Source organism: Dermacentor andersoni, chromosome 6 (genome assembly GCF_023375885.2).
Source record: "Dermacentor andersoni chromosome 6, qqDerAnde1_hic_scaffold, whole genome shotgun sequence".
NCBI lineage: Eukaryota > Metazoa > Arthropoda > Arachnida > Ixodida > Ixodidae > Dermacentor > Dermacentor andersoni.
This window is the reverse complement of record NC_092819.1, coordinates 66,429,676-66,456,432: the sequence shown is the minus strand read 5'-3', so window position 1 is coordinate 66,456,432 and position 26,757 is coordinate 66,429,676. Positions and strand designations below refer to the sequence as shown.

Here is a 26,757-nt window from a genome sequence, read left to right as displayed (position 1 = left end):
TGGCATAGCATGAAGTGAGCATACCACCAGGTCGTCTCACACTAAAGCGACGTGTTGACTTTAACATTGTGTGCTGCTAAACCCTACTAACGGAAGGTTAATGAGATGCGCACTTTGTTTCCCAGTAGTAGGGTAGCTTGCGTCCATGTGCGTATGATGAGCCGCTAAAGCTGTCACTGCGGGTCCTCATTAAGGCGAGTGAATCGCCGTGTATAGTCCATGTCGGCTTAGGCAGACTGCATACTATTAGCACCAGCCGTACTTGCCGATGGTATAATGGACGACCTGCGGCAAAGGTGCATTATGTTCGGGTAGTGGGAATGTATGCTTATCGTTTCCGATATGGACAACTGTATAAGCAGGGGGTTTCAACGGCGTCCTCCACTGCAGTGAACGAGAAGCTCATTACACCTACCTGCCGGCTTATGCGGCGTGTGATGTCTGAGAGCTGGTGATGAGCTGCCAAGCAACCATTGCCAGTCTATTGCCGAAATGCAATAATTGGGCCGGCAGCTTAGGAGTCTCTCCTGCGTAACTAGGAAGTCTGCTTAACTGGAACCTGATATTTAGTTCGCCTGTGATGACTTGCTCCCTACTTAGGGCAGAACTACAGCAGTGCATGTGCATGAGTGTTACTCCATGTTAGTGCAACGTGCTTGCTTAAAATAATATTGGTGCTCATCTCCGGCCAGACGCGTATATTTGGTGAGCAGACGATATATCACGCCCCAGACAATAACAAAAACAATAAAAAAGTCCCTTTTCCACGAAAACAATGGTAAACAAAAAAGAAACAGCCTACCCCCCCCCCCCTCCCCATCTTTGAATTCCCTATAGAATTTTCTTGTTTCTCACTAGTCCCCTGACGTCCCAAGCGCAATATAACTCTCTAAAGAGTAGAAGCTTGTGCTGGCTAGTTTAAAGTCGAAGATTTTGTTTTCATTAATCTATACGCTGGCTCCAGCTAGAGTTTACCAGTTGATCAAAACAGACAGCTGGGCGAGTCGGTGCGGTTCCATCTTAACGAAAAAGTGGGCGAAAAAGACGTAGACGAGAAAGACAGAAACGACAAAGAAAGAAAGAACAAACAGGGGCTCCCGTGTTTGTCGTTTCTCTCTTTGTCGTATACGTTTTTTTTGGCTCACTTTTTTGTTAAGATAGAGTTTACTAGGTCCCGCCGCCAGTTCTAACTCATGTGGTAAGCAAAGGTATGTGTGTGTGTAGGTTTAACGTTTGCTTGTACGTGTAGTATTGTACATTCTGATCTTTCATCTTAATTCCGCGATATCACGTGGGTATGCTGTGTTCGCGCTGTACATTCAATTTTATTGGAATAAATCGGCAAGTGATAGTTCATAGGCAATGTTCGCACCATTCCCCATTTGTTTCGCTGTTCCGTGCGATGTTTTAGCAGATCGCATTTCACGCCACCTGGAGAATCTCAGTGGGGTGTAGTATAAATTGTGCAAAAGAATTTCCAGAAAGTTTTCTGCCCTACTTGACGTTCGTTCATAACATATCCTTCTGGCACTGTATTTGTTGTTCGGTGCAATATATATATATATATATATATATATATATATATATATATATATATATATATATATATATATATATATGTTAAGGACTAATGATTCTCATGTCCATGTAGTATCATCATCACCATCAGCCTAGTTACGCCCACTGCAGGGCAAAGGCCTCTCCCATACTTCTCCAACTACCCCGGTCATGTACTAATTGTGGCCATGTTGTCCCTGCAAACGTCTTAATGTCATCCGCCCACCTAACTTTCTGCCGCCCCCTACTACGCTTCCCTTCCCTTGGCATCCAGTCCGTAACCCTTAATGACCATCGGTTATCTTCCCTCCTCATTACATGTCCGGCCCATGCCCATTTCTTTTTCTTGTTTTCAACTAAGATGTCATTTACCCGCGTTTGTTCCCTCACCCAATCTGCTCTTTTCTTATCCCTTAACGTTACACCTATCATTCTTCTTTCCATAGCTCGTTGCGTCGTCCTCAATTTCAGCAGAACCCTTTTCGTAAGCCTCCAGAATTCTGCCCCGTAGGTGAGTACTGGTAAGACACAGCTGTTATACACTTTCCTGTTAAAGGATAGTGGCAACCTGCTGTTCATGATTTGAGAATGCCTGCCAAACGCACCCCAGCCCATTCCTATTCTTCTGGTTATTTCAGGCTCATGATCCGGGTCCGTGGTCACTACCTGCCCTAAGTAGATGTATTCCCTTACCACTTCCAGTGCCTCGCTACCTATCGTAAACTGCTGTTCTCTTCTGAGACTGTTAAACATTACTTTAGTTTTCTGTAGATTAATTTTCAGACCCACCCTTCTGCTTTGCTTCTCCAGGTCAGTGAGCATGCATTGCAATTGGTCTCCTGAGTTACTAAGCAAGGCAATATCATCAGCGAATCGCAAGTTGCTAAGGTATTCTCCATCAACTTTTATCCCCAATTCTTCCCACTCCAGGTCTCTGAATACCTCCTGTAAACATGATGTGAATAGAATCGGAGATATCGTATCTCCCTGTCTGACGCCTTTCTTTATTGGGATTTTGTTGCTTTCTTTGTGGATAAACGCAAAAAAAATCAATAGGTGATATTTCTTTTGAGGTTGTAAATTATATTTTGCATTCTTGATTTGTAGCTCTTTATACTACATGGCTCGCTTCGCCATGTAGTATAAAGAGCTACAATTCAAGAATGCAAAATATAATTTACAACCTCAAAAGAAATATCAAGTATTGATTTTTCTTGCGTTTATTTAAAACTCGTTCGCAACTCTCGTTAGTGCATTTGTTACAACAATCGCTTTGCGGTTTTACCAAAGGACGCGATTAAACGTTAAGCTTCGATGTCCATTTCCTACGTCAACAAGCATTAGAAGTTGGTACTTAAGAATAAATAAAGGGCTTCCCTACAACAGGTGTGTTTGCAGTTTGACAAGGCCTAATTTTAAAGGGCGAAGACGATAGGCTTTAAGTTGCTTATGAAATAGCGTACGCAAAGCACACCTAACGACGGAGAATTTAAATAATATAAAAAACCAACAAGGGAATCCGCACATCATGTACCGCATTTCGCAGGCTTGAATAGCCGGCGACAAAATAATGCGGCGCACGAGATATGAGAAAAAAGCCGAATATCTCCGCAACTTCACAGCGCACTCGGGTATTTGCGTTTCAGGCCTTGACTAGAATACGCTAACAACATTGTCGTCTACAGTTTTACTGGCTACTAGCTACAGGCTGCTCGGGAATTGAACGTTTTAGGAGATCCCGCGGTTTGTAAACTTTTGTTGCCGAGTGTACGTTGTAGAGCATATTCACCGTGCTTCCACGGTATCAGAGGATTCGGAGGAACACAAGAGCGCATATTGGTAAAAAAAATTTGCTCCTGCGCAGCCGACTGCAAACTATGTGCTTTTAAAAGCTATATTCAGGGTCGGTTTGCTTAATGAAAGAAAATAAACGTCATCTCACACTAATGTACTGATAATGCGCGACTTTACACCTTACACGCAACTAGCCTGTTATATGCTTCTATTGGAAGTATGCTTCACTGACTTTCATGAATATAGTGGGCGCGGAGCGGATGGAACGGGATATTCTTTTGTCTTGGCATACGGTTACTAAGACGAATGGAGCTAATGGATGTGCCCTAGCATGCATGGAAGTATGGCCTCTAGTCGAAGTCGCTACATTCCTCATTTGGCGAATGCAATCCTTATTACCGAGATAGAAATCTTTGCGGTCCATGCATGTATTCCATCCCTGATGACTCACAAATAGAAGAAACACATGACATCGCCACTGCACTGCTGCACTGATTTGATGGCTTGGTTCCTCCACAGTAGTGTGATGGGTGCCTTACTGCCGATGTTTGAAGATGTGTCTTTAAGGCGGTACATCTTTCTGAAGCAGTCTATTGGTAAATACGAATTGGAATCTGAAGGTATGGTACAATATCCGCGTGGAAACAAAGGCTTCGCTTTTCGAAAGCTGTTTTATCCCGTATTCCAAAACATGCTCCACTCTTCACACTACTCTTTGTCAATGATGACGATTGATTAGTTATCACGGGCCCCCCTTTGAAACAGGGCAGCGAGTGATAGCCTTGCCTACGCTAATCATCTTTTATCACACCTATGTCTTTGGGTGATTTCGCCCATCTCTATTTTCTGTTAATTAGCGCCTTCATATTTATATTGCAACGTTACGCATAGATGTACCAACAACGGCTCCATCTCTTCGCTGCATTTTCTTTCGTCAATACTCTAAGCATCGCTTCCTTATCTGGACCGTTTAGGGGTGAAAGTAGGAAAGTGGAAGGTAATGCTATCATTGAAATGAAGTGGTCTCTGTGCCCCAGTCAAACGCCACGGCGATTTGTGAAGAAAAGTGTTGTAATCAGGTGAACCCAGCTTCGGTTTGAATTCGCTCGAATAAAGGTGCGATTCTCAAGCAAATTCTCCTCGTATAGGAATAGCCATAATTTCATCGAATAGCACTGTCTTTTTTTTTCTAGAGACGGCGTTGGGCTCTGCTCAGTAAAGTCACAGTACAGTTTTGAGTCTAGGCCCACATGTAAATACAGGAAATGGTGTCAGGTTATGTAGTAAATGGCAGCCACGCGCTGTATTTTGAAGACCTTTAAAATTAGGAATCATTTAAGTACACGAGCCGCATTGGCTCCCTTCTGCCAGAGAATTGACACAGACGAGTGGATTAGGTACGCGCATTTCAATAGCGTTTTGTTTAATGGTCTTCGAAAGCTAGCATGTGACTGCGGTATTGCACTGCCAAGAAAGAAGAGGTCAACAATACCACGACTGTTTACGCACATCAACAATAAACGGCATATCCAGCGGCATATCTGCTTATGAAAATATCTGGGAAGCGGACCTTGCAAGTTCAATCGCATTGGCTGCTACACAGTTGATAAATGAAGGATCCCAAGTATAGAAGATCTAAACGCATGCTGCAGTCAGGTTCCATTCGCAGCCTTTGTGCCCCTTAACATGATGCCAACTCTCGGATGCGGTCTTTTCAAGCCGTGTGTTCATGCATGTCTGCTAAACACCACGTTCTCTTTATTTATGCAGGAGATCGTGATGGTCATCTGGTTCAGCATCGAGTTTTTCTGCCGGCTATGGTCGGCAGGCTGCCGGTCCAGGTACCAAGGGTGGATGGGGAGGCTACGCTTCCTCCGAAGCCCCTTCTGTGTGATAGGTGAGCATCGCCACACTGGAAATGAAGGGGGTGCTGCAACACCTTGGGAGGCGGGGGAGAGGCAGTATAACCGCTTGTGAGATTATGATAAACTTCATACTCGAGGGTATTCGTGCGCACGGCAACAAATTAAAACCCGCAAAATGTGTTGGTTTACCCCGTGGCAAATACCTTTACCCTAAAGGCTATAAAACAAATTTTTCACCGTGCAAAATTGAAGAATGAGCTAACTGCGACGATGTAGGCTATCACTGAAATCTATTAAACAATATTTCACGCAGTTTTCAGGCCCTCTGTAATAGCTAAAACCTTGCTTACTTGCAACAATAAAAGCAAAGAAAATGATTGAACCCAATCGAAAATTTCATCTTGCCCCACGTTGAGGGTGTTAGCCACGGGTGGAACGAGCGTTAGAATGTCTCGTGTATACTTCCAGTGCACACAGCCTGTTCCTAATCAGAGTGAGCGTACTCAAGTGTGGTATATAAAAACCATAGAAATTAGCGTTAAGTGCATGAGAATCTTACAAAAAAGCAAAAAAGTTCCAACTCCTAAACCTTCTGAATGTCGCCTTGTAGCTAGTCTGCTTCTCATTCTGAATAAATATATTCACCTGTTTATTGGAACCGGATGATGCTGCATGGAAGCAAAGTATGTTTTTTCTCCTCAATTCAGGACATTTAGCTCCGGTGAGGCAAGAAGGCAAACATAAGAAATAAATATTTTATGCTGCAACGATATACGTGCCGAGTGACTCAGTTCAGTGAACAATGTGTCTCACTTCACCAAGGAGAAAGATGGCTCGCATAATGTTCTGTGACTACAGGAGCATCGGGTCATAAGAAACATAATCGTAAAAAAAAAACGAATGGTTCAATTACTGGAGGGTATAACGTTGAATGTGGTATTCATTAGTATCTAAAGCTAGCGGACGCATAAGTTTCTATCTGTAAAAGGTTTGCCTCAAATTATAGGTGTGTTCTAGTCATGGTTTGTTCGTTGCTTTTCGACGGGTGGCTGAATGCGGGAGAAACGGGTAAATATATTTTAGCGCAGCAAAGTCGCGCGCGCTTGACGACAGTGGCCTGGCTATGCGGTACCACTCACTCACTGATTGAGTAGCTCCGTTGTGCGATCGTAAATTAAGCACCCAAGGCCCTGAGGACATCAAACGAGTGCCAACCTCTTAATGCGGGCCGTAAACGAAGCTAAATGGACTCAGCGTAGGATCACAACTTCGTCACGGTTAGCGCGCGATAGTATAGGACGAATATGGTTTGATGATCCACTTTAGACTCCTCTTCTGCAGAGGCTAGCTTTTGGAGTGAGGCTACGGCCCTCCTTTTCGCCCTCCACCTTCTGTCTCTCTCTTGCACTCGCACACACGCAGCGGTCGAAAGCTCGCTTCGCATTTTCGATTAAATCTCACGATCGTATTACCCTAAAGTTAAACGCCTATTTTCTTCCGAATGAGGAGTCTTCAGAGCACTCCAACGTTCTCAGAAGTGTGTTGCTGTCGCACTTTCTACTGTTCTTTTCCGCTGTTAGCATGGCTGTGAAAAGACCGGCTGTCGTTTTGGATCGCAGTAAACTCGTTTTACTTCAATGAGGTAATTATCTTATGCTTTTGAATAAACAACGCATGCGATGGAAATACAGAGGCAGAGAAAGTTTATTCACTTATACGTGGAAAGGTTAGCCTACTGCATACCCATGCACAGCATAAGATTTCGGTGTGATGTGCGCAGGCTGTGCTGACATATTGAACGGAGCGGCTGCGGTAAAATTGACTTTTGACTAGGTAAACATGGATGTTTCAAACTCTGAAACGTCCTCTAGTTACACGATAGAAAAGAGATGATATCAAATAGCAGAGATACGGAGGAGAGTGCACGCGTGCCAGCTCCCCTTTTGCACCGCAACTTCTTCCGGTATGTGCTCTTCCGCTTGCCTGGCTGTCCCCCTGATGACGTAGTGCTGCGAGTAGGTCAGGGCAATCGATGTAAGATGAAACCTTGAGTATCGTTTGTTTCCTCGCAACGTGAAAACTCTCGGCGTAGGAAAGGGTTGAAGCGAGTCAACGCACGATGATCCGAAACAAGCTTTTCCTTTTACGCTCAGTCGTATATATGGGAGGTGAAACTAAGTGGAGATCAGCACAGACAAACTGAAGCACTGACGATGCCAACGAGGCAACGCTTATCTGACAGCACTGGTATGCAACTCAAATACAGAAAGAAACGGGCGTTATGAAGTTTCAGCACTGAGGATGGCGTGGTCGTGCATCGGCGTCTCTCCCAGAAGCCGAATGTGTAGGAGGCTGCTGAACATTATAAATACATTTGCTTTGTTGCACTGCAACACACACGCAAGGTTTTGATGCAGCACTGCCTACCGGTTCAAAATGAGCAATGTATTTGGTGCAAGGGATAGCTAATGTTCAAGCACGATGCTACATCCCAGTACCCATACTGCGACAGCCTGACATACAACAGGGTCGAACGGAGAGAATACAGGACACGTGCTAGCTATATAGACTTTGTTACATCACATACAGCAGCTTACATAACTAGAACCTGGACGCACATAGTTTGTAATAGCAGACAAAACACTTAAAATTGCAACCTTATGGCGCAATATCAGAACCAAGCATAACGCAGCGTGATGTCTGCCTTCCTATTAGGCTACTTTCCGACCGCATAAAGTAATAGAAAGGTCGATTGCATTCGCGTCGCTGCATTTTTCTTATTTCTAAAGGCCTCGATTACTTGGTGAGCTACACTTTTACTGTGTCCGTAAGTTATATCTCTTTTTCTTTGTGTTCTAAAATTGGAACACACCGCCAATTATGACATGACTCCCGCTTCAACATAAATTCGACGTCTTTCCCAAACTGAGGCTTTGCGCAACATCGACCTTGCACTCAAGCTTTTCGTATAGTTGATGACGGCAGTGCCAGAAAACCATCCAGTGAGAAATGGAAGCAAAATGGGAGGGGTGCTTTTCAAATTGTGCGCGTTTAAACCACAGTGCTGGTGTACAGCCTTATAAAACACGCCTTGATGGTTTTCAATACTCGTTCTTTCTTTCATGTATTACTATATGGAATGGCCTTCCGGACTGCACTGTACCAGAACAAAATGTTAACGAATTTCGTACTCTACTGGATTTGTATTACAGGCAACGGGAAAACTAAGAATTCATCATGCTTACTGTTATTCTGTGTATACTGTGTATACTTTTTCATCCTCCCTGTAATTTGTGTTTGACAATGCTGTATAACGTTGTATTGTCTGTGTTGAAATTTATCTGTTTGTTTTCACAATTCCTCTCCTGTAATGGCCTTCAAGTGAGGGCTACAGTATTCCTAAATAAATAAAAAAGATTGGCCGTGACACCTCCCATCGCATATCACAATGAGTGTCTAAGATCTTAAAATGTAACCCGTGACTCGGCATGCTTATAGTAGATATTAGAAACACGAACATTACCTGGCTTCAGCTCCGCTGAATTCAATAAATAAACAAACAGACAAACAATGGAGCGTGGGTCCTAGCCCTTTATAATGGCTTATAAATCTTCTCGTATCCCTAGCGGCTGGAGTCAGCGACGCTGGTGAGATAAATGAGGGCGCTGTAGCATCATTTCCGTGGTGTATGCATATGGTACCCACTCGCACTTGAAGTGAAAGCTGCAACAGGCTTCCATATAACCTCATGTGGGCTCGACCACAAAGAGCTACGAGATGCCCCAGTACTTGGGATATTGAGGTTAAGAGAGCCATAACTCTAGTTCAGAATCGCGTTGTGGTAGAAAAAGTGCTTGACTAAAAAAATTGTGTCCGAATCAGTTACCTTTTACTCTGAAAGCGGTTAAAAGCAATCATACTGCACAGCTAATACCTTCCGTCTTGTTATGTAATAGCTTGCTTGCTCTGTTCGCAATGAAAAGAAACGCACAGTCACATCTCTGGATATAGGGTGACGGCCATAACTGCTATAGTTATACAGCCGACAAGATCCCTCTCTCTCCATCTTTATCTGATTTATACTTCCCTTAGCTCCATCTTCATAACCCGAAAACTATCTTCTTCAATGGGACACAGGTGCTGTGATCCCCCCCGAGTGTGTGCTCCCGTCCTCATAATATCACGCGAATCACAGAACTCTGTTTCAGGGTAACTTGGCCGTGGGCGGCTCTTACATCTTCCGTAGCCTGGTTGAAGAGACTGCAAACTGCTCAACTTACACTGCCCCCGCGTCAGCATCGCATGCTCGCCATCTGCCGTTGCTATGTCCTGGGACAAAGGCCACTAGAGAGAAAGCGCTTAGAAGTGCTGGGATACGGGCACACCAGCCCATCGCACAGAATACGAATGGCTAAGTATGGGCAGTAAGTTCCGCACGGCATTGATGCAGCTTCTTTACGGCGGCAGCTTACACGCACGTCAGCAACTATATACTATTCCGTATCGCAAACCGCGAGATAAAGAATTCACCGGCGATTACGATATTCCCTAATGCGAAATTTCAGCGCAGCACTATACGTGTTTTCATTTCGCGATTTATTTGCTGGCGCACACAATGTGACTCGTGCAGCACGTTCCAAACGGAGCGAAGTGTGGCGCGTCTGCCTCGCCAATCGGGAGATCGCGTGGGTGCGATTCACAGCAGCGGCCGGAGACAGACCTCCGCTCATGCAGCGCTTTGTTTCCGTAGAGATAATGCGCGCTGCGCTGGTGCCATATCATAGCCATCGTTGCCACACAGCCCGTCTGGCGCGGAACTACGCTTTTCTTCTCACGCTTTCGTTCCACCAACGACAAAAGCGGCCCTTCGTGGCGGGGACGTCGTGCCACCAGTGTCAGCAGCGACAACACCCGAGGGAGGCTCACATCGAGCCGTACTCGTAGCCGCTCGCCGTCACCCCTTGCAGAAGCAGTGATCCTCGTCACACACGCTGGTACCGCGGACTGATCCAACACCGCCTAGATAGCCCAAGGCCTGTTCAACCCGATCCATGACGTAATGATACTGGCCCTAATGCGTAAGCGCCCGAGTAAGCCGCGATGATTTTGACGTCACCGCTTTCTTCACGCCAGCCTTTACAATTGAAATTTTGGGCCAGTAGCATTACCTCATGGATCGGAGTAAACAAGCCTTGAGGTGTCTAGGTGGTGTTGACTGACCTCAGCAGCTGATGTCGCGGTTGAACGTAGCCCTCCCCATCACAGGGCATGCTGCCCACCACTCGCCTATGGGAAGTGCAAATGAGACCTCCCACGGCGCTACGAATGCCTAGGCTGCCGGCAACTTGCACATGCGCAGGCCGTGTCCCCTCAGATCCTCCTCTCCGATTTCCGCCGCATCGTAAAGCTACGCCGAGCTCTTGCTTTATCGCCTTTCTTTTATCTCCCCCTGCGCTCCGCATTTGATTTCATTGGAAAGTTATAGCTGAGCGGGTTTACAGACCTGTGGGCGGGTGGAGACGGCAGCGGAGGGCCGCACGAAAGGAAGAGCTTTAGCTCAGTAATCCCTCGCTTGGTTCACCGGAGCACTTTGCGGTGGCGCCTGTCGAACAAAGTTAAAGTTACTGTGAAAAGATCAGTGCGCTGGCTTCAGGTTCTCGATCGCGGTCACCCACTTCAAATCTTCGCCAACCAGCCTCGTTTCTGAAACCTCTCGCAGTGTACAGAGGCCCTTCTCAGTGGCGAAACACCTCCGAGGCTTTTTCGCTTACAGGGAAGCCAGCGCCGCGTTTGAAGCGGACGCCAAGGACATGCCGCTGTTCGTGCGGGTAGTCCCAATACTTCCTTTCCCAAAAGCGCTGGTCCGCTGCACGCACTGCTCTGGAGAGAGAATACGAGCGAGCGAGCGAGCGAGCGAGCGACCCGCTCCCTAAACACGCAGGCTGCCCTAGCGAACCGCACATGCGCGGCGGCATCTCCGCTAGGCCGCTGGGCCCGCCGACCCGTAAACCCGCTGAGGTATAACTCTATTCTTCGCGGCGCCCGTTCGCTCGGTTACGCCGACGCCGTCGGACAACGCCGACGCTCGCCGCAGTAACGGGCGCCTAAGTGCTGTGCTCTAAAGAAACAATAATATTGCTGACTTCTGCCGAAAATATTGCTCGCCATCGTAGTAACGGCTAGGGAACAATTACCTGCGCCGCTGACTGTAATTATTTATTATTAGAGCAGTAAGGCTTTGACACCCGAGTGACTAGAGCAACGCAGCGACGGACGTTCAAACACTAGCGGTGCAGCGCGCGCACTTTCCCACTGAACTTACATGAGGCAAACCTGTGGCTGCAGTACGTAGATTAACCGCTCATGGAATGACGCGTTTTGCGTAGCACGTGGGTTTTTATACGTTTTGGTATGACTTCCACAAGAAACCATACTACACATTCTTTCGTAGCTCTTCATGGTTCAGCTGTGTACGTGCTAATCGTACACTGCTTTATAGCAGTAGTCTTTTACCCTGACCGCTGTTTCATTTTTAATGTTTCATTTGTTTGTTTCATTTTTAAGTATAGGTTATTATAAGCATGCGCGTAACTCTGAAACCTGGCACCGACCTTGCATAAAAGACATTTTGAAACGACTTTATTTATAATGTTCACGACCAATACGATCGTATAAGATAGAGGCTAAATACTGCTAATTGTTGCTGTTGAGAGAACTTGTGCTGACAATATTAGGCGTAGAACAAGATTTTAGAATCCAGCTAGAAGGATGAAGTACAGACAAATCCGTATTCTGCCCATCGTTCCAAGGCTGAATGAAGAACTGTTTGCTACATTTTATATGTATGTACTAGACTTAGCATAAAACACTATGGGTGAAGTACGCCGACTTGACAGACCATTTATAGTTCTGCGCATTCTCTCGTGTGCCACGCAGTGTCCACTCTCTCTCTCCCTTTTTCTGTTCACCATTTTCCTTACTCGCCGTGTAGAGCAGCAAACCGAACGCCCGTCGGGTTGACCTCCCTGCATTTATTCTCCATGCTTATTGTTCTTCTACGGTGCTACGTACCTATTGTTGTGGTTGTTTAAGCGCAGGCTGGAGTGCGTAACGGGAATTAAAAGTCCACTCGGGTCCTCATTGAAGCACTGTTGGAGCTTGCTGTATTTTTTTCACAACTTGTTGGCAGCGCAGCCAGTGTTAAGTACCTTCACACAACAGCCTCGAGCACTCTCGAAAAAAAAAGGGCTTTCAATTGCAAACCCTTTGTACGGCACGTTTGTCATTGTGCAGCCATTTATTAATGTAATGTAATCTCACTACCTCGTTGTAATCAAGTTCTTACCAATCAAGTAATTTTTGTACCATCTACCATTTCGATGGGTCGTAATTATATTTAACAGAAGTGGCACGTATTCCACAGAAGAGTAAAAGCTGCCTGCGGCACTTCATGTAGCTCACTTATGTGTTAGAATTGAACCAAACAAATTTTTTTGTGTGTGCGGACTGCGAGGTAGAAGTTGCATAAAAAGGGATAAAGCGCTCAAAGAGGATGGCGGACGTTGCTATAAGCGAATGTATGCTTGTCAAAGGCGGCCTCATACTCCTTGGTGTGTTAGCTTGAATGGGTAAGTAGGCTGATGTCATGTGGTGTTGCTGTCGCATAATCATTTACAACACAAGAGAAATCGTTTTCTGCGCATCATTTTCCCCTCGTAGATGTAGTTCCGCAGGCACGCTGTCCCGTGTTCTTTATGTTCACTGACTCTTCATTCCAGTGTTTTACTTAGCGTCGTTTTTTACAAGAGAGCAAAGAAGCGATTAGCTTTTGTTCCGCTCTGTGCAGTGAATGACTACGTACCAGCTTTCGTCATTGCAGCACCAGAACTTCCATCTAACACTAGTATTCTTTGTACTGCTTATAAACGAATGAAATGGCGCTGAATGTAACATTTATGTTAAGGACAGGAATTATGTTAAAGATAGACAAACAAAAAACAATCATGACCATCAAAGAGGGTCATGACCATCAAATCATAACCCTAGTGCGAAATTTTAGTGCAGCTCCATACGTAATTTAGCGATATATTGAGGCAAGGAGTTTGAGAGAGAGATGTAGCAGAGTCGGCGATCGTCGAAAATCTGATCTGCGGGTCAAGTGCGTCCCCTTTTATACATGACTTGTCGAAGTTTCCAGTGTAATCGCTGGTGCAGCGTGGCTTCCAGCAAGTACTGCACAATTTGCGTCGCGCATAAAATCCGATCACGAAACAATCGCGAACAATGACAATCGAAACAAGCGCGAGCGAGGCCAAACCGAGCAAACCAAAAAAGCGCGAGCTAGAGCTGACGCGAGCAGACGATAGTCCGAAACAAGCGGTGAGGCTGAGGCCAGTTACGAGTACGCATCTAGCGGTTGGGCAGGTCCGCATGACACCAGTTTCCCGCGCGCACGTCACTGGTCACTGACGGGTCCACCCTCTGTCGTTCGCGGCTCACAGATGTCATATCTTGCTCCGTGTTCGCTCTTTCCTCTTTCGCTCTGTTCGTTCGCTCGGTTACGCCGCCGACGTTCGCCGCACGAACGGGCCCTTAAGAGCTGCACTCTAAAAGATGCAAGACAAACTTTTGAGCTGGGAGCGCTGCCCAGAGTTGTGGGGGGTTTCTTTCTTTAGTAAAGGTAAACTCAGGCGGGTTCGGAAGATCAAAGCACCCTTTGCCGAAGACGACAACCTCCTCAACGGGTTGCAAACAACTTTGTCCCGCATTCTCAAGAATATTGGATTCACTTTCAGAGGAACGCAAGAGCAACATCTCCTGAATGAAAGCGCTGGGGATTGCGTGCAAGCGGCGCCTCTACCCGCAATAAATAAATGAGTGCGGGCGGCGGAAACACCGCGTATTTGACACAGATGAGGCATGATGGAGCGCGGCTCACACAACGTTGAAGGTTCAGGCTAATCAATCCCTTGTAGGTGCTCTTTGAGAGTGCGCCCTCGAAAGCGCTACTCTGCCAATTTATCAAGTGCTATACCTTCTGACATAATATAGAAAAACTACACCGAACACAGGGTGCCTATCAGCTGAATATCCTTACTTTCAAGATTCTTGTCTAAACAGCATGCTTACTACGCAGCATCCTTACCTTCAGCTGTCGGAGCGGAAAGTGCTTGCGTTGGGGACGAGTTCGGGACAAGTTTCGTGGGCAGGCCACCCAGCTTTACGAATGTCCGTTCTTTCGCATCTTATTTGTACGCCAGAGAGCCCAAGGACTAAAGTTCTCGCGAAGAAGTCGATGTGCTTAGTGCCTTTGATTTTAGCCAATCGTCGCCGTGAGAATTGCGATGTGTTAGAGGCTTTCCATGGAAAGGCAAGTGCCGCTTCGATTAGGGCGGTGTTTTCATTACGCAAGATCCTTCGCGCATTGCGGAGTTGCCCGACCCAAAAAGGCGTCGAAAATGCGAAGCTATTCGTTGGAGAAGTTTAGGTAAGAGAAACAGATGTACGCTTGCAAAATATGCCTGCGTCGCCGGCTAAGGCAAGCAGATGCGCGCCTGCCAAAAAAGTCTGCGTCGCAATTAGTTTTTTATAGCGTTGACAATACTGTCGCCTCGAAAGTCCGCTAATAAAGCGCTAATTGCAGGCGAACGTATGTTCTCGCTTTAATTGATACGGAACCGTCGAAAGTTTAATTGTAGACCTTGCTGTAGGCTCGTTTGCGCGCCACGCTCGGCAATGGGCGGTGGTTGAAATGGTTCAATATCCCCTCCTGGTAGTACGTGTAATACTCGTAATACGCGTCGCGTCAAGTACGTGATTTTGTTCACACCAGATTAACCTGTCAACTGACTGTGGAACAGACTGTAGTGCCTCTATAGCTGCTTTTGCTTCTTCACTTTGAACATATGAAACAGTCTCAATTTTATACTAAGCGATGCGCGCGGTATGTGCCCTAATGCGCACTAAGACGATTGCGCGCCTGCAGTTGACGGCAAGAATTATAGATACTCTCGAAGCCATTCAGTAAGAGTGGGCTTCACTTTAAGTGCTGCCCGTGAAAATACGTGCGAAATGTTCAAATTTTCTCATTACGAGATCGCAGTACGAAGTGGAATTGAACATACCCCAATTTAGTTCCTTGGTAAATAGAAAGAAGGGACGAGTTTTACAGCTTTACCACGTTGTCAGTGCGTTCATGTTCGTAAATAAGTAAATGCAATATGTTAGAAAGAAGTCTAATAAAAATAAGAAGGTGACCTTATTTATCTGAGTGGCCAATAGGCCACTTGTATTAGTGGGCTATATTATGCGGCCCACCGCCTGCTTCCATTCCAGATCACTTATTTACACTGCTAAGCTGTACGTAATATTTGGAATGCTTTGAATGGGTTGGCTGAACCTTAGTGGCACAAAACACATTGCGCCACCTAAATCAGACATGGGAGTCATTGTCTTCCGCGCGGCCTGGCATCATAAGGGTTGCCAAAAAGGCGGCGCTCCTTGGGAACACCCCAGAAGATGGGCTCTGCGCAATGTGCACTGTCATCAGTGCTAGCTCCGGTACGAGGTGCATCTATTATTAGCAGAGCATATAGAGGTTGCAGACAGGTCCTGGTCAGGCTCCTCATTGTCAGCTATTCCTCCGGCTCTCTTTTATTATTATTTTTCCTGAATAAGGAATAGGGTGTACTGCCGCCCGTTTGCGCGAGCCCCGGAGCGAGATAGTAAGCCGCCACTTGTGGGTCATCGTCCAGAGAGTTCACATTGATGGGTATTCATATTCGATCAAGGCGTCTTTCAGGGCCAAGCGAGTCTTCGCAAACATTTTCTGGCACAACTGCTTATGATATTGCGACGGAACAATATGTGCGATCACGAAAAGGCGAGCAGTGCGAAGACGACGACGACGATGAGAAACTAGCGCGGGCTGTTGCCTCTTGGCCAAGCGCAGCGTATTTTCATGTAAATATACTTGTACGTAGCTTTTCGTCTGCGTCTTCCTACGTAACATATCTGGTGGAGGTGGACGTTCCGTGTACCTCGTCACGGAGCTTCGCAGTGGACGGTACGTCGAGCCTTCCTTTATGGCTCCCGGCGACGACAACCGGATTCCCCCGGCTCCGACACCTGCTGCCACTTCGACGACCTACATCACTCTCCCCGCTCCCCGTGATCCTGGCGTATTCTCGGGCAAAGATGGGGAAGACGTCAATGACTGGATCAGCCTGTATGAACACGTCAGCCGCAATAACCGGTGGGACTCTACTATTATGCTCGCCAACGTAGTCTTTTACCTCGGTGGCACACCTAGAGTTTGGTATCGCACGCACGAAGATGAGCTCACCAGTTGGGATTCACTTAAGACACAGCTTCGGGACTTGTTCGGCAACCCCTACGGTCACCAACTTGCCGCGCAGAAGGCGCTTTCCGGCCGTGTGCAGATGTCATCAGAGCCCTATGTCACGTACATTCAGGACGTCTTGGCTCTGTGCCGCAAAGTTGACGCCCACATGACTGAGTCAGACAAGGTTGCCAACATCCTCAAAGGCATTGCCGATGACGCCTTCAACTTGCTCGTTTGCAACAACGTAGCGACGGTGGATGCTGTTGTAGAAGAGTGCCGCCACCTGGAACTCGCTAAAAGCCGACGTATTGACCAGCAGTTTGCCCGTCTGCCCAACACCCCAGCGACATCTTCCTGTGCCGACACTCCTCGTCCCAACAACACTGCCGATGTTACCAGGATCGTCCGGCGTGAGATCGAGGCCGCCTGTCCGGCTTCCTTCGACTCCAGTCCCACCAACACATCTGCAGTCACGGTCTCACTGATCCAGGCAGTTGTCCGCCGAGAGTTCGAAAACATGGGTCTTCACACCATCTGCTCGGCCCATCATCCTGATACCCACCCGGCTTCTTCGATTCCGCCCCGTCCCGCACCTTCTTACCCACCACGTTTCCGCAACCCATCCGAATGGCGCACTGCTGACGACAAGCCCATTTGTTTCCACTGCCATCGAATCGGGCACATTTCTCGGCACTGTCGCAGTCGCTGGAGTTCCCCGACCCGGTCTACTTATACCGCCTACTCTCGTCCCCCAGGTGACCCTTCTCGTCCCTATGCCGCATGCTCCGATAACGCCGCCGCTGATTCTCCTGCACCGAACTGCTCCTATTCTCGTTCGCCTTCGCCCCAACAACGACAATCTCGCTCTCCCCAGCCCCGTCGCTCCTATTCGCCGACTCCCTTCGGACGCCGCTCCCAGCCGGAAAACTAGATGATGCAGCGCCTCGAGGTGACGCTGCATTGCTCCCTACGCCGCCAAATCCTCTACTGACGTTGCCCACTCATCTGAACCTTCTTGACGTGCAAGTCGACGGTGTTTCTGTGTCTGCACTCATAGACACTGGGGCGCATTTGTCCGTAATGAGCGCTGACCTTCGTAACCAGCTCAAGAAAATTATCACGCCCGCCACGACGCCTGTTGTCCGTGTCGCCGATGGCGGAAAAGCCCCCGTAATTGGTATGTGTACCGCCCGCGTCTCCTTCGCCGATCACTCAACAATCGTGCTATTCACAGTCATCGCCCACTGTCCCCATGACATCACCTTCGGCTTAGACTTCCTCTCCGCACATTCTGCTCTCATCGATTGTTTCGCCAGTACTCTCCGCCTTGACCTGCCTGTTCTGGATCCTGCTGAACCACACCCCAGTCGCCTCAGTTCCGTCGACTTCGTTCGTTTGCTACCTTCGGCACTGACCTACGTTGACCTAGTGTCTTCCCCACCAGTCCCCGATGGTCACTACAACGCGGCTCCTATGCAAGACGTCCTCCTTACACGCGGGATCACAGTACCTCATACAGTTTTATCTATTACGGCGAAATGCGTCTGCCTGCCAGTGGTCAACTTTGGCTTGACGACACAAGTGCTGCCACGCGGGATGTCTCTGGCCCAGCTTTGCTCATTCGCGGATCACTCAGTAGCATCCATTGCAGTAGACGACACTTCATCCGATGCTACTCTACCATCGCAGTCGGCAAATTGTACCATCGCTGGCTTACCGAAAATGATTGCGCCCGACTTGCCGTCCGAGCACACTCGTGAACTCTACCGCGTTCTGTTATCCTACCCCGATATTTTTGACTTTACCGATCGTCCTTTGGCCCAAACTACAGCTGTCAAACATCGCATTAATACCGGCGATGCCCCTCCTATTCATCGCAGCCCGTATTGAGTGTCACCAGCTGAGCGTCAAGTTATTCACGCAGAAGTTCGCAAAATGTTTGCCAAGAACATTATTGAACCATCATATAATCCATGGGCGTCACCTGTTGTACTGGTCAAAAAGAAGGATGGCTCATGGCGCTTTTGCGTGGTTAACAGGGTTACCAGAAAGGACGTGTATCCCCTACCTCACATTGATGACGCCTTTGACTGCCTCCACGGTGCTCGCTATTTCTCCTCTACTGACCTTCGCTCCGGCTACTGACACATTGCCGTGGACGATCTCGACCGCGAGAAGACTGCTTTTGTAACACCCGACGGTCTTTATCAATTCAAAGTGATGCCGTTCGGTCTATGCAACGCCCCTGCCACTTTTGAACGCATGATGGACTCCCTTCTTCACGGTTTCAAATGGTCCACGTGCCTGTGCTGCTTGGATGACGTTATCATATTCTCCCCAACGTTCGCTACGCACCTCGAGCGCCTCTCAGCAGTCCTGGACGTTTTTCGTCGAGCCGGTCTGCAACTCAACGCATCGAAGTGTCAATTCGGCCGTCGCCAGATTACCGTCCTTGGACATCTCGTTGACGCGAACGGAGTGCAACCGGACCCAGGCAAGATCCATGCTGTTGCGCACTTCCCTGTTCCGAAGTGTGTCAAGGATGTGCGCAGCTTCATCGGCCTTTGTTCGTACTTCCGCCGTTTCGTGAGAAATTTCGCCGCCATAGCACGACCACTAACCGAGCGTTTGAACAAAGACGCCCCTTTCCAGTGGGGCGATAACAAGGCCTCTGCATTTTCACATCTAATCGACATTCTCACAACGCCTCCCGTTCTGGCCCATTTCGATCCTTCTGCGCCTACCGAAGTCCGAACTGATGCCAGCGGTCACGGAATTGGCGCAGTACTGGCACAACGCCAGCATGGCCACCACCGTGTTATCGCTTACGCGAGCAGGCTCCTCTCACCCGCGGAGCGCAACTATTCCATCACTGAGCGTGAGTGTCTGGCCCTAGTTTGGGCGGTTGCGAAATTCCGCCCATACTTATATGGCCGACCCTTTTCCGTTGTCACAGACCATCACGCGCTTTGCTGGTTATGCTCACTGAAAGATCCTACAGGAAGACTTGGTCGCTGGGCCTTACGCCTGCAAGAATATTCGTATACTGTCACCTATAAATCTGGCCGTCTACACAAGGACGCTGACTGCCTGTCTCGCTACCCGGTCGACGAACCTGACGACGCCGACAGTAGTAGCGCCAACGGCATTTTCTCTGTGTCTGCCTTCGTTAACATCGCCGATGAGCAGTACCGAGACCTATCGCTGCGAGCAATTATCGAGCGTCTGCGCTCAACACCTACCGACGCATCCGTTCACCGATATGTCCTCCAGGGCGGCATTCTGTATCGAAGTAACTTCCTCCCTGACGGCTCTGATCTTCTTCTTGTCGTGCCTAAACACCTACGACAGACTGTGCTCTTTGAGATGCATGACGCACCCACTGCAGGACATCTTGGGGTAACCCACACGTACGACCGCGTCCGCAGCCGCTTCTATTGGCCTGGTCTCGCTCGCTCCGTTCGACGCTATGTTGCTGCCTGTGATCCCTGCCAGCGTCGGAAAACACCTCAGGTGCTACCTGCCGGTCATCTCCAGCCGATCACCGTCCCTGTGGAACCGTTCTTTCGTGTTGGATTAGAGCTGCTCGGTCCCTTTCCCACGTCATCCACTGGGAACAAATGGGTAGCCGTCACGACAGATTACGCCACCCGATACGCTATCACTCGGGCTCTCCCTACCAGTTGCGCCACTGACGTCGCGCACTTTCTCTTGCGTGACATTATCTTGCTTCATGGCGCCCCGCGACAGCTGCTTACTGACCGTGGTCAAAACCTCCTCTCGAATGTTGTCGCTGACATTGTGCGTTCCTGCTCCATTCAACACAAACTGACTACCTCATACCATCCTCAAACCAATGGCCTGACAGAGCGGTTAAACCGTACTCTTACCGATATGCTGTCCAAGTACGTTTCCAAAGACCACCACGACTGGGACATTGCCCTTCCTTACGTAACATTTGCGTACAATTCTTCCCGGCACGACACCGCCGGATTTTCTCCATTTTATCTACTGTACGGTCGCGAACCGACCTTGCCCCTAGACACGGCAGTTCCTCCTGCTGCGATCTCAACAAGCGAGTTTGCGCGCAACGCCATCGCCCTCGCCGACCATGCACGCGAGCTTGCCCGTGCTCGACTGACGGCCTCACAAGCCACTCAGCAGTGTCATTACAACGCCCGCCATCGTGACGTACAGTTTTCGCCTGTTGCGCTCGTGCTCCTGTGGTCGCCCTCCCGTCACGTCGGACTTTCAGAGAAGCTCCTTTCGCGATACACAGGGCCCTACCGCGTGCTGTGCCAGGTGACGCCTGTGACTTACGAAATTGCTCCCGTGGGTTCAACCTCGTCCTCTCTTCTGGCATCAAGTGATGTCGTGCATGTCAGTAGGCTGAAGGCCTACTACACTGCTTCCGAGTCCAATCTTTAGTCGCTCCGGGACGGCGCTTTTGCAGCCGGGCGTAGTGCTACGGAACAATATGTGTGATCACGAAAAGGCGAGCAGTGCGAAGACGACGACGACGATGAGAAGCTAGCGCGGGCTGTTGCCTCTTGGTCAAGCGCAGCGTATTTTCTTGTAAATATACTTGTACATCGCTTTTCGTCTGCGTCTTCCTACGTAACAATATGAACAATAATGTCGGTGCGACACTTATCTTAGGACCCGTGGACATGTAGAAAGTGCACAAAAGCTGGGGAAAGCGAGGGAGATAGCGGTACGTTAATGAGCGACGCGCACATATGAGAAGAATTCGCCGCAATTGGACAAAACCATCATTTTAGAAATGACACACGAACAAGTACACGCTGTCACGATTCTGGACGCCTTTCTCGATGTATCCTTCTTGCCTTCTGGGTGTGTTATCCATTCCCGCCTGTTAAGGGTTTACATAGGGATGATGAAAATTTTATTATTTGCAATCTGCTCGGAGCGATATGCGGCCATCGCACTCGCGTTCGCTCGCGAGTACAACGCGGCAGTGCACCGACTGCAATTCGTCATTATATCGGTAAACGTTCGCTACCAAGGTTGTGTTGCAATACTCGCCGTATACTGCTGAAAAGACAGCCGAGTGAACAGCAGCGATCTTAAGTACTGTTCCAATTCTGGCAAAGCAGTCAGGAATGACAGCTCCGCGAAGACAGCACCGAAGTAGAAAAAACTATACAGGCTACTTTTCTGTCCAAATAAGACAGCTGCAATGGAATGCTTGGATGCTCGACTGGAAGGGCCATTTGCGCACAGGAAAACGCAGTCACGCATTCTTAAGTTCCTCATGTAATTCGCTTTTTACAAGTTCGCACGCGAGAAGGGTTAAAGTGCAGATAGAATATTTATTTTTATTAGCCTCTTCCTTGCCAGTGTGAGGCGACCTCATTGCACCGAGACCTCTTTCAAACGTGTTATTTTTTTCTTGGACTCGAATCTGGCTCTTTAGCCCTAAATGTAGACTGCCTTCAATGTTGACCAGCATTGGAAGACACCTAAAGGTGCAGAATATGCATCAACGTTTCGGAGACCATTGTGTCCATTAGTGATGTCCCGTGTTGCCGGACGATGCAGACGTGATCGTCATCGTGGCGTCGGTGGTGGTCCTGGCCATGGGCAGCAGCGGCCAGATGTTCGCAGCATCGGCGCTCCGAGGTCTCCGGTTCTTCCAGATCCTCCGGATGGTGCGCATGGACAGGCGAGGGGGCACCTGGAAGTTGCTCGGATCTGTCGTCTACGCGCACCGTCAGGTGAGGACAAGGGCACGCAGAACGGCTGTGTCGCAAAATGGCGCTCACCTGAGCTAGCATGGTTCGTGGCTTGAACAAATTTTTTAGCAGCTGAACACGTGACAAAAGGGAAACAGCCATGTTCTTTTATTTCTGCGGCGCTTTTATTCCGTCTGTACAGGTCAGGTGCTAAACTCGCCTTAGATGTTGATGTCTTTTTTGGAGGTTTTACTATTCCTGAAAAAAAAAAAAAAGAAACATCAGAGTCTGTGGTTTCTATGGAGCTTTATGTAAGGCGCTCTGTATGTATCATGCTGCTTTTCAGTTATACTGCTGAGGGTGCACTAAGGGAACTTAGTCACGTTCACGATTTCGTCAACGTGACATTTCTGGGAACTATTTCGAAGGATTAGACAAGTCTTTAGAGACCCCAGAAGATAATGCCCAGCTACAACCCCTTAACGTGAAACATAGATGAATATAAATTGATAAATCCACACCTGCATCGGGCTGGAAAATCGGAAAGCGAGCATTGCCTTACCAGAAAAAAGAAGTCTGTATCCTATGTAATTCAGTGTATTCCACTCCCATCCGTTATGCGTCTATTCATGAGGGCAATAAAAATAGTAAATAAATAGATAAATAGAGCAAGGCCTTCAACTACTTGTTTGTTTATTTATTCATTTATTTGAATACATTCAGGGCCCATAGGACGTTACAGAAGGGAGTCGTAACAAAAAGATACGAAAAAACAAAAAGCAAATATGAAGAAACATATTCAAACGCCTTTTGTAAAGTCGCCAGGATCCGTAATAGATACAATGGACGTGGGCAGGAGGTTCCAACCATTACTTAGAAGGGTATAGCGGGTTACATAATTATCACGAAGACAATACTGAGGTATTCGAGCCAGCTATTCAGCTTCGGGCTAACAAAAATAGAAGAAGCTAAATGGGAGAGCTTTGCGATGGTATATAAGCTTGATGTGAGAATAAACAGAAGCACGCTCGAGACACTGCTTAGAGAGGCCGTCAAGTTGGCCCTTTCGAAGAATGTCTACAATGGCGTTCAGTGCCTGTCGAGCAGAGGCCCACGGACACAAAATGACGCTTTCAAAGAAATCTCCGGTTGCCAATGCGGGCCTTTGCGAAAGGCTAAAGTTTCCATTAGAAACTTATGGAATTTCATCCCACGTTTTACAAGGAATGTGCCTTAACACGCATTACGCAGAATAAATTGTTATAGTTAGTTCAAAAACTACTAAGTGAAATCAGAAGCACGCCCCCCCCCCCCTCCCCCCCATCCCCAACCCCTTTTTACCAGACAATGCCGAGCTGTAGGTTAATCAGCTCTGCAAACTATCGAAATAATCTCTTATGTGATTTTTCCATTCATCCACTGCAGAAAGCCCTCAGAATTTATTTAACGAAAACAATGTCGAGCTTATAAGAAATTTAACTTTACAAGTTTTCTTCGGGCCTTCCGATGCACCTGATCTCGCATAAGCTCTTCCACTTCTAGTGGACAAGTCCTCGTGCACGTTAGTGCAAACTTATTTTAGTGAGTCAATTTTAGTTTCTAAACTTACTTCGGTAGCTTGGAAATATTCCTCTTCCTATTGGCTGCTGCGCAGAAAATTTCTCTTGAAAACAATTTGTACGTTTTATCTATTTATGTATTTCCGTTATCCCCAGGTCATACAATGCATTTGTTCACAATTCATGGCTCTCACAGCAGTTATTAGCACAAATGCGCAAACGGGATAACTTATAACTTATATAAACTAAAAGGCAACCATTTAACATGAACTTCCGTGCCAGATATAAAAACTTCTGTAACACTGTTAACTTTAATATAAAAACAGCTAAACGCTTGTATTCCGAGCGAAAAATTTTACAGGCAGCTAATTACACTGAAAAAATGGGAGATTGTCAATACCTTTTTTAAATAGACACACACGACTAAACCAGGTATCCAGAATTTTAAAGGATGGAGTAGAGCTCGATTACCCTGCTGAAACAGCTGAGGCTTTTAGTAGTTTTTTCTTTCCTAACAATCCACCTACTCTTGCAGAAAACATTAACATGAACCGTCTACCTCATTCATTCTTTTTATTTACTACAACGCCAGAAGAAATAACTGCTGTTATAAATAACCTAAAAGTGACAAGCGCTGGAATTGATAAGGTCCACCCTGCTAACATTAAACTTATTTCGCACCTAATTTCAGACATAATTTCATTTATTGTTAATTTATTATTCAGGACTGGTTTATTTCCCTCTGAACTGAAGCGTGGCAAATTTATCCCAGTTTTTAAAAAAGGCGACAACTCACTACTGCACAATTACAGACCTATTTCCATTCTGCCGTTCATTGGAAAAGTTGTTGAGAAACCAATTGAAATACGGCTAACAAAATATCTTTCTAAATTCAATATCCTCTCTGCATGCCAGTTCGGTTTTCGCCATGGGTATTCCACAGAGCTGGCACTTATTCATCTTACAGACCAACTAAAAAAAATTATTGACGAGGGATTTCTCGCCGCCTCAGTTTTCATCGATCTAACGCAAGCATTTGATAGCATTAATCATAATATCCTATTTTCTAAGCTCGAAGCAATTGGCATTTGCGGTCCTGCCCTTTCGCTACTAAAAAGCTACCTATATAACCGGGTTCAAGTTGTTTCTGTTTCCAGTGCTTATTCTCAACCGCGAACTACTAACATCGGTGTGCCTCAGGGCTCCATCCTGGGGCCACTCCTGTTTTCAGTTTATATTAATGATTTACCTAATTGTCCTTCTTCGACAAAATGCATTCTGTACGCTGATGATACCACAATATTCACTTTTCATGAGAGGAAGAGAAAGAAGTGCCCAGAGCTTACTGGTGCTCTGGGCCTCTTGCTGTTATGCATTTTTTTTTACGTTCTTGCCATTTTCGTGAGAGTCATTTCATCACGGATGAGCAAGATGATGTTCTCACGACCACCTGAACAAGGGCAGTCGTCTACTTCATCGCTCATTTTTGGACGACGTGCCTTCGGAAGCTCGGACCAGCTCGATTCCTGGGAGAGCTCAACGCCAGAAGCCATGGACTTCGACAGCGAGTACACCGTGGTCATGGGCCGCCGTATGAAGAAGATGCGCCGTATGTCGACTGAGGCGACTTCATGGCATCAGAGTGAGCAAGAATCCTTCATGGTTTCCTACTTGCCGCTCTCGACGTCACACAGCATGAACTCCCTCAGCAGGCAGTTTCTAACCGAATATTTTGAAAGTGTGGCCCCTGGGCAAATTAACGAGATCAGGATCAACGCTCGGAAGAACATCCTGACAATAGATGTGAAAAATTTCGCAATACTTGAGAAGTTAAAGACCATTCCACAGTTAAGCGCAATCCCCGTCCGCTCCTTTATTACTTACGGGAAGGAGACAACAACGGGAGTGATTTCCGACGGGGAGCTTGAAATTAAGCATGCGGACCTCAAGAGTCTTTTGAGGTCATCGGTGCGCATTATTGAGATTTACCGCTTGCGGCACTCCCGATGTATCAAGTTAACGTTTGCGTCTTCGACATTACCAGCGTCTGTCAAAGTGGGCTACGTTATACACCGAGTACGACCATTCGTTCCGAGGCCTATTCAGTGCCGGAAATGTCACAAGATAGGACACGTGAGCGCTGTTTGTAGAAGCAAAGCCACCTGCTCGCGTTGCGGCGGAGAGCATGATACCACCGACTGTGAGGCGTCCTCATTTAAATGTCATAACTGTACTGGCTCTCACGAAGCGACTTCGAAGGAATGCCAGAAGATGAAACAGGAGGTTCGTATTCTTCGAAAAATGGCAAGAGACCAATCTTCACGTAAAGAGGCTGCTCAATCTGTTCGCCAAAGTGACCAACGCTCGCGACAGAAGCATCACAAAACCATTTCAGGAGAACTACCTAGCGTGGCACAGGTACCACGACCACCTCTGCCTGCGCGTGCATCGAGGACGGTAACGGCGTCTACTGAAAATTCAAGGTCGACGAGAGCACGCGGCAAACATTCACCTCCACCGGCTGATGCAGACACGGAATGGCCTTTGCTGCCCTCTAGGCCCACGGCCATGCCAGCGGGCACTAGCGATCCTCTGCGCCATGAAGCCAAGAATTATAGGGTCAATGAAACCGGTGACACTACGGGAAAGCAAGGAGATGAACACAATGAGAAGGAGAGTGTACAAAAAATGCTGAAGCACCTAGTAGAATGAATGCGCGTGATTCTCGGTGGTCTCGAGACTCCGGCCGCTCAAAGTGCCCTACAAGTGCTCGCCGAGCTAGAGCCGCTTATCGCAGCTCTTTATATGCTATAAAGATTTTGTTTGGCGCTTGTGCTGTTCACGCAGGGGAGGCCCACACCAGCTTTGTCCTAACGCCTCTATTTTTAAGTTCAACTCGGTGACTACAGACTTGAGGCGAAACCTGATTGTGGTTTCATGGA

At 47.5% G+C, this 26,757-nt stretch overlaps 1 protein-coding gene across 1 annotated transcript in view; it reads left to right on the top strand.

Annotated features, from left to right (window-relative positions):
• Positions 1–26,757, top strand: part of LOC126522342 (potassium voltage-gated channel subfamily KQT member 1-like) — a 185,437-nt gene that overhangs the window by 55,619 nt on the left and 103,061 nt on the right. Inside the window, exons 2-3 of the mRNA XM_050171073.3 lie at positions 5,122–5,248; positions 22,123–22,298. Of these exons, the coding sequence (XP_050027030.2) occupies positions 5,122–5,248; positions 22,123–22,298 (303 nt within the window). The remainder of the gene's footprint in view (positions 1–5,121; positions 5,249–22,122; positions 22,299–26,757) is intronic.